This window comes from Drosophila melanogaster, chromosome 3R (assembly GCF_000001215.4).
Source record: "Drosophila melanogaster chromosome 3R".
In the NCBI taxonomy this organism is placed as follows: Eukaryota; Metazoa; Arthropoda; class Insecta; order Diptera; family Drosophilidae; genus Drosophila; species Drosophila melanogaster.
Window position 1 is genome coordinate 14,600,219 of NT_033777.3, and position 9,041 is coordinate 14,609,259.

General features: G+C 45.8%; 1 protein-coding gene across 5 annotated transcripts in view; it reads left to right on the forward strand.

Annotated features, from left to right (window-relative positions):
• stumps overlaps window positions 1-7,861 on the forward strand; it is a 30,863-nt gene extending 23,002 nt beyond the window's left edge. For 3 of the 5 annotated variants that reach the window (NM_001104322.2, NM_169588.2, NM_169589.2), the window contains 2 exons: window positions 4,200-4,386; window positions 4,475-7,861. In NM_001104322.2, the coding sequence (NP_001097792.1) occupies window positions 4,200-4,386; window positions 4,475-7,280 (2,993 nt within the window). In that variant the 3' untranslated portion in view covers window positions 7,281-7,861. Of the gene's footprint in view, window positions 1-1,843; window positions 2,092-3,264; window positions 3,334-4,199; window positions 4,387-4,474 lie in introns of those variants that run through there. The other 2 variants (NM_001275642.2, NM_001275643.1) reach the window with 2 other exon arrangements.
• Window positions 7,862-9,041: the final 1,180 nt, after the last annotated feature.

Consider the following 9,041-nt stretch of genomic DNA (forward strand, 5'->3'; position numbering starts at 1 on the left):
TAGACGTTTCAATGAGAAAATAAATTTCTTCATTTACTAGGTCATCGAGGGCTCCATTGAGTGTTGCCAGAATGTAGTTCATTTAATGGCGTTTTATTCGAAATATGCGTATCTGGCGGAAGATCTATCAAAACTTACGGTTTCCATAACTATCAGTAGAGTATCATTATCTCAGCCATCACCAATAAATTCCTGACCGCATCTTTCACTTAATTGGAGCATTCGTGGACCACAGAAGCACAAGGCTGTCATTAATCCGAACATCGCTCCATCCACTGACCTCTCTCGAACCCGAAACAAAAACACAGATTGCCTCCAGAATTGAGAGGCAAATGCAGGCACATTCAGACACCGAGTGCCAAATCAAATGCAATGTCATTTATAATCGTTGGGACTGACCATCCCCATGCCCATTCCCATTCCATTTAGACCACTCCACTCCAACCCACCCCCATCCATTTTGGAATTTTCCCCCCCGGTGTCCAGCTGTCAGAAATTCTCACACTTTGCGCCAGGGAAACTAAACTGAGAGACAATGAGAACAGCAATTTCCATTTAACGATCTGGAGGTTCGGGGTATGGCGGAATATGGCTGGACATGGTACCGAAACTAGAACTAAAACAATTTAAATCACTTATGATTTATGCCTAGTGCGAACCAAATCTAAATTAATACAAATCTCTGCGAGAACGTCAGAGTTCTCCTCTTGGGGAATTCGGAATTTAGATTACGCGGGGAGGCGAAGAAGGGAGTCTGAACTTTTGTGAGAAAGGATTTATCTTGGCTTGGTCAGATCCGAGGGAATGAATGGGCAAGTACTATGCGTACGAAACGAAGCCAAGTGCTGCAATCTCACAAGGAAGTCGACAATTAACCAAATCCAAGTGGTAAACTGGCCTCAAATTAAAAGATATATGCGCATAATTAAGTTACAGTTGACATAATTAAATGATAATTGTTATGGGCTGTATGGTATGGTATGTATCCACCACACACGCATGAGCGCTTTTTGAGTTATTTGCTGTTTGTTTGACTCTCGAGGGGGAGGGTTAATTTGTGTGTCGTCCGGTGTCCCCTGGCCCCCAAAAAAAATATGCCCCTCCTTTAACCCATCGCGTTCGTGGCTGCAGTCCATTTAATCCCGCATTTATATTTCTGTGTTCGCCTTTCGTTGATTTATGTCTCTTGCTAAAATACAAAAAAAAAAAAAAGAAAACACACACAAAATGTCACCATCCGTGGTTGGCATTTATTCAAATTGTCGTCCCCCAAAAATTGTTGCTATACCCTCTGCAGTTTACCACTCTCCACACATCATCATAAAAATCAAGAGATCTTGGCCTAAGTTCACTATAAGAACATTTTTGATGAATTATTTGGGAATATATGGGGGCTCCTCTTTGAGGCAGCCACTTGGAAATGGACTTAATGGTATTTCAGCGAAAAACGGTTGTTGTTTGCTTTTTGCTATATTATATAAAATGTTGTCGCTAAAACAAATCAGTTTCATTTGATAACATTTTATTCGTAATTTTTTCTTCATTTTATTCGTAATTTTTTCTTGGTTTTATGTTTAAAAATGTTACCATAGTGTCACACTAATAAAGTATTCTTTGCTAGAAAAGAATCAGATAAGAATGCTAATTGTGCCGCTACCGAGTATAAGCATAAAAGAATCAATTTGATGTATGTGCAAGATTACTCAATCCAACCGTTTGGAACCAGATTCCCTAACTGCCCACTGTCAGTCAGAGAAGCGTTAGTTTTAATCCATTAATTAAAGTCGTAATCCTAGGCAGCCGCTCAATTTGCGGTCAAACCACAGCGCCACAATTGTGGTTCGAGCAGTTCCATTCGACGACAATTAGCGCTATGTACAAGTCGGTTCGTCGCGCTTGACAATCAAAAACGTTGTGTTTTTTGATGAAGTCTTAAGCTAAATTCGAAACGAACGAATCGAAATCAAAATCGAAGTGGAAGTGGAACTGTGACAATGCCAACGAAGGGCAGTTGTCGCCTCTTTAGCTGCGTTTCGGGGCAGCGAAGGCCGTCGAAGGAGGAGGAGGAGGATTATGTGGACATGGAGATGAGTGAGTTCCATAAGCATCTCGTATCTCGTATCTTGTGCCTCTGTCGGGATGCAGCTGGGCGATGGGAGGTCCATTAAATTGTGATCGATCACAGCCGAAATGCCGGAGTATTTGCAAATTGCAAATACGCAACGAAACTCAACAGAGCTGCACAAAGATGATGAACAAAGGGAGCATTTTGTCTTAACCAAAATGGAGATGCGATTTAACAATTACCAGATGTTCCCCCACTCTCAGTTAATTCGGAATATATAGTCCACGGAGCAACTCAATGTCAGACTGCGCTTTTTCCATTCCGTCCCTGCAATTTTCAACAGCCGCGTTGCTGTCGCAAAACTGTCGTCTGCCATGTAATTGAGAAATAAATTTCAATGCAGCGACAGCCTCCTGCTCCTCCTGCCTCCTCCACTTTAGTCACAAAATCAAAGTTTTCCAACTGAAATGAAACAAAAGCCATTAAGGCCAAAGTCGGCGGAGGAGCGAGGTCGGATCAGGATCAACAACTCAAAACTAATGTTAGCCAAATATACCTAAAATCAACTTGTGGTTTGTCAAAACAAATTTTGAATTTTAATATAAGCAGCGGAGAATTTGAATGGTGTTTTCCTAATTCTCTGAAGACTTTAAAAGATTTTAAAAATATTTTAAATATGTATATTTACTCAACATTTTTTTTCTCTGCCTGCGGACAGGATAAACTTTTATTCGGTCACAGTAATTAATCATTGAAAAGGGCCAAAGCAAAGCTTTTGCAAACTACCCACAGTTCCACTTAATTATGTTGTCACAGGGGTCGTTTTTAGGGGGCATCAAATAAAATTTGACAATATTTTGCATATGAAAACGAAGACTGAAATGAAACGAAGCAAAATACATCAGTGGGCCCCTCGTATTTTTGTTTTTCCACGTCATGTTTAGTATAGAATGGAGCTCCGGTTCCAGTTCCTTTGCCTCATAATGAGCACCAGCTGCAGGGCAGGGAACACATACTATATGTATGTACGTATCTGGCAAAGTCGGGCAGGAAAAACAGAGAAACCGAGAAGCAAAGTGTATTGGGCGACAGGAAGAAAGAGCAAAATACAGATAGAGATACTTCTGCTGACGTCGCCGCCATTTGTGGGTGTCAAGAAGTTCAGATTCTGGCAAATGCAACAGTGGATTTCGGTTTGGCCAGGAGATAGCATCGCCTTGTCCTCCTCCATCCATGTGCGTGTGTGCAACATCAACGCTTGAGTTCTTGTAAGTTTCGCTCCGAGGAGATTTATTTAAATGCGCTAAACGTGACTGAATTTATGGGGCAACCTGAAACTCAAGGAGGGAGAATATCGCTGGTACAACAACTGATTAGTCCGGCCTAATTTATATGGCTAAAACGGGAGTATAGAAAAATATGCGCCCCTCCGTAATTTATCTTGTTTTATTTAGTTTCATCTGGAGATCTCTTGTTTTCCTTCCACTAAATCCAAATCCAACCAGTCGCCGAGAGATTGTCACTGCGGAATGTCGGTGTGTGGAAAGTGCAAAAGATTCCTGGCATTTTTGTTTGAAATGCTTAAAGTGTTGAGCAAGATTTGTGAATGATTATAAAATATTAATCCAAAGATAATACATTAGGAATGTGTTGAGAAACTGATGTGTTGATAGTGTATTTTCTCAATCAAAATCTCAATTTTTGAAAACCTGCTGTGCTGAGATAAGAAACATTTCCGATCCACGTGACACAGTGCCTCACTTTGGTATGCAATCACTTTCCCATTGAGTCCTTGATTATCGCACATTGAAGAATAGCGGCGCTTGAGCGATCCAAAAAGTCAAATTCCCCGAAGCGAAGTTAAATAAAAGTGTTCCGGGAGTAGGGTCTGTTTGAAGAGGTCACAAATCAAGTTGGTCAAATCCTAAGTAAACACATTATTTATCACAGACACAGACATTCTATATAAATATATATATATGTATGTGTTTTCGTATATATGGGAATGGAGATTATTCAGGGGTCGCCGTGGGCCATTGCTTTCTTATCAGCAGCAACTCCTCTAAGGCGGAGTCAATCGAGTTTTCGAGTCATTTTCACTGACCGTCCCACGATCTTTTTGCTCATTTTGCAGACAACTGCGGCAACGTGAACAACACGAGTGGATCGAGTGCATCCGGATTCCTGGGCTCTCCCGGCTACAACATGGACGACATCCTGATCATCACCGCCAAGCACAGCGAGCGCGCCTATTTGAGGGCCACTTTCCTGAAGAACCACTTCGACAAGATCACCAAACAGCGCGGACGGAAACCATTCAAGTGAGTTAATAATTCTCTAATAATTAAAAAAAAAAATAGTTTTTTTTTACTTTGACTTACATATTTGGCATCCATTTATCCTTTCCAGTTTTCTGCACATCAAAATTGACGATGGTCCCTTCAGCGAGGAGATTGCCCACAAGTATCAGAACACAGCTTTGCAGATTGTGATCCTCTGTCCCGCACTTTTGGCCCTTCCTCACAGCTTTCTGATGACCCAGCTATCGGCCATTATTCGCGTGGAAAAGGTACTGGCCATTTTGTTGGATGTCAGCGAGGAGAAGGTGAAGGAGATGCACAAGTCGGCACTGCCCAGTTACTACAAGTGGCGTCGTTGTGTGGTGCGCGACAATGACCAGGTGCAGATCAGCAATATCCTGGGCATTGCCACCGATATCCTGGGACGCGCGTTGTGCCAGCGACCACCGTGCCAGGATAGCTCTGGCGGAGGAGGTGGTGGTCTCTCGCGCAGCTTCTCTAGCTGCACCGAGGGATTCACCGTGCTGCCCAAGAAGGTCAAGCTGGGCCAAAACAAGGTGGTTGCTCTGCTGGCAGAACCGCTGGAGAAGAACGACACCCTGAAGCTGCAGGTGGAGAAGTCCGGTGAGCTAATCGAGCTGCGCAACTTCAAGTGCCGCAATCCCTACACCCTGCAGTTCAATATCCCAGAGGCCTGCATGGAGATCTCCACCATGATCGAGATTCGCATCGAGAAGAACAACAAGAGTCTGGGTGCCAGGCCCATCAAGTGCGAGAGTCGTCTGCGGGAACTGGAGCAGCTGCTGCGTATTGAGGACTCGCCAATTGAGTTCATGTGCCATGCCCTGGGAATTGGACCCGTGGAGCGGGATGCCCTCGATCAGCACTTGCTGCAGTGCTTCCAACGCAACATGCCACCCAACTTCCACCTGCTGAGTGGTCCCAGCGAGCGTCAGCCACACTTCTTCACCCGTCTGGAATCCAGTCCAGAGGAGTACCCCACATTGCTGCACTTCGCCGCCAGATGGGGCCTGAATCGCCTGTGCATCCAGCTGATGGAGTGCCCAGGTGGCGACACCGCATGCGGAGTAAGAAACTGCGCCGGACGCACTCCGGCCGAGTTGGCCGAACAGGAGGGGCATCACAAGTTGGCCCAGAACATCGTCAGTTTCGCAGAGTTTCACGAACTGACCACCATGTACCACTACTTCAAGGGAGTGACTCCGCCAGGCGAGAGCTGTCCCAAGCCCAGTGCCAATGTGGTGATTGAAGCACATCCCGTTAAGGCCGGAAAGACCAACAAGCCACCGAAGGAACTGCCCACGGCGGAGTATATGGAGATGTCCAGTGGATCGGAGCGGGAGAACACACCTGAAGTGAGGACCAAGACGGAAACCCTTGCTATCTCGAATCTCAACTACATAAGTGTGGAAACCGAGGACGAAAACCTGCAGGCTTCCGTGGCCGAAAAGAAGGTGGAATCTGAAAAGAAACTGCCCGAGGCTGGCAATCAACCTGGCCCGGAAAAGACCACCAACGAATTGAGGATCAACGAGCCACCCTACTATCAGTCCAAAGAGCAGAACCAGCAGCCAAAGGAACTCAAGAACCAGAGCAAATCCCTGGACGAAGTGGATGCGGCGCCACTCTATCAGACCGACAAATTCAGCCAAGAGTGCTCGCAACTTTTGGAAAACCAACTGGGCAATGACTACGTACTGCAGCCCTCCAATGTGCCGGTGGCCCAGGATGATGGCAACTATTTGTTCCAGCCATCGAATAGACCCGTGGAGGAGCCCCTCCGGTTAAATCGGTGCACCAACAGACAGCCCGGATATGGAACACTGAAGCGCAGTGCCAGCGACGCATCCGCCGCCAGTCACACAAGATCCAATGCCGACGATGAGCTGGCCGAGATTATGCACGATTTTAAGAACAACGTGCTCTCCATTCGGGACGTGGAAGTGCTGGTGGAACGCTGGAAGCACCGCAACGATGTACAGCAGAGCTTCCGGGAGAAACAGGATCAGATCGACCAGCTGCGACGCGAGTACGAGCGCATCCAGGAGCAGGTGAAGTCTCATCTGAAGCGCGAAACGCCTTTCGAGCGGATCAAGAAGTTCTTCTTGCGATCCAAGACACCTGGGGGAAACGACAGCCTGCTGGACGAGACCAAGTCATCGATAGCCACAAGCTGTAGCTTCAAGTCCGCGGGGGGCGTGAGCTCCAGCGCAGGAGCTGGACGTCCCATCAGTTCGCTGAGCCTACAGAGTGTGTCCAGCTCGAGTTCCTCCTCCGGCAGACTAAGCACCGGCAGCAATTGCAGTGGTGCCTCGCTGGGAGATTCGGGTACCCACTCGGATCACGAGGATCGTCGCTTCCCGCACTGCCGGATGATGGACAACTACATGGTGCCACCGACACCGAGACCCGTCTTTACGCCCAGCTCAACGCCCGGTGATGAGCGTCATCAGATTGTATTCCCCTCGCCCATGTCCAGTTGCCAGCGCTTGAACACACCCACCAGTCCCACGGGATCCGAGCACTACCAAATGTTCCCCTCGAACATACCCGTGTACGGCAGCCAGCCACTGGTTGGATCCCAGAGCAGCAACTACCTGAACACCATCATGGAGGCCAAGGAGCAGGCGGAGACACAGCACTACCAAAACCAGAACGGAGTCACCCTGCAGCCCATTAAGCTGAACGAGCGATCGAACATCATCTACGGCAAGCTAACCAAGAGCAGCTCCGCCAGCGGATGCAGCTCCTTCAAACCCAAGCAGATCCCAGTACCATGTCCCCAGGTGGGCAGCATCGAGGTCCAGGCCGAGGTCTACCAGAATGTGGGTGACGTTGCTCCGGAAAAGGACTCCAAGGCAGAGGAGGAAACGCCAAACTACATGAACTGCTAGGCCATCCCAACGACACATATTGTAATCGAAAGATTCGAAAGATTTTCATATATTGGTATTCGTTCGATTTACATGCGAGATTTGAATTTTGATCGAAATCGAAATCCTTAATATTTGCTTAGTCTGTAAGCTCATCCATTGCATACTAAATGAAAGGATAAAATGAGTATGAACTAGTTATCGGTATTCTAATTATATGTTTAAGATATTCGAAAGAGTGCCTTGGGCCTTTGAAGTTTTTGAAACGGAAATTGGACAGTTAGAACATCAGAGGTCTCAAGATCACTTCGGATTACTTGTATTATCTCTGTAGTCTTCGGTTTCAGCGACTAATTGTACATTTGTGAAACGATTGCAAGCAACCAAATCAACATATCGCTAGCCTTTAAGTATAGATCCTAAGTCGATACCAACAAACCAAGCAGCTGACATATCAACGCGATTCATTCAACTCTAGGAATACCCACCCCATTTAGCGCTAAGATACCCACCTTTGGCATGCCGCTAAGCATGAAAAACTCGTTCATTCTCGACTCCTCAACCCGCAAAGTTAAACGCAATAAATTTTTTTATATATAAGCAAAGTCAAACCTATTTTCATTTGCACGTGCGAAGGACGTGATGTTTGGTGTGGCAGGACTTGTGGGAGGCAAAGTGTCCGTGGCGAACAGGAAATCGTGCGGAATCCCTTGCAACACGCAAAACGGGATTGCAACTGCCAACGTAAATTTCCCTTTTTTCGGAAACAAACGCAAGCTTTCATTTATGCTGACTGGAATGAGTTTTTCGCGCTTTCGCCCAAATAGAAAAGCGAAATGGAAAAGTGGAACGAGTTAAATAACACAAATGCTTGTAGATCTTTTTTCTGCTGACAATCTAATGGCCGCTTAGGGATTAATGCTAGCTGCAAAAAAAATTAGGAATAGCATTAATTCAGCTTATGACAGTCGGAAATTGTAATGGAAGTTTTTGGAGCACTGCTTAAACAAAAATTATTGCACCAATCATCCCTTGACCTTTTTGATTGTTGCAAATGTGCAAGGACCGTAGTTGAAGGACAGCACAAGCACATTTTTTCAAGAGTTCAAAATGGCATTCTTTGCATTACACATCACAATATTTAATATTCAGATTAAAAATGATATTTACTGCACCAATACCAGGGAGATTTAATTTTGTTCCTCCCCCAAAAGCATGCCACAAAAATGCTGAAAAGCGAAATGCGGAAACCTCATAGGAGTACTCAGTACCCAGCATCCATCCTCGTCGGGCTGCCTCCAGCATCCGCCACTCGAGGGCATACATGGATCCATATATGCAGTGTAGCTGAGGAACAAAAAAGAATACCATAAATGTATAAGCAAGGATTCGCACTAAGCCGGCATCTCTTAATTCACACTCAATGGGCCGCAAAAATCTCTCGCTGCGCTCCCGTTGCGTACGCTCTGCATAGTATTTTTCCCAGCTGGCTTGCCACTCGCGTTGCATGAACACCCACACTAACACTGATAAATCTATACCTTCACAAAAACACACACACACAGAGACGGAGGGCAGACAACATGGCCACAATCAGTCGGCCATCAGTCTTTGGCCTGCACCATTTCCGTATCCGCTCCGCTCTGTTGTTTGTTTTGTTTCTCTGCTGTAACACAGCGATAGAGTTACAGAGAGAGCGAGAGAGAAAGAGCTTTGTAAGAGCAGAGCTTTTATATGAAAGGTTTACAATATTCAAAATACCATTAAACTTACAAAGATGCT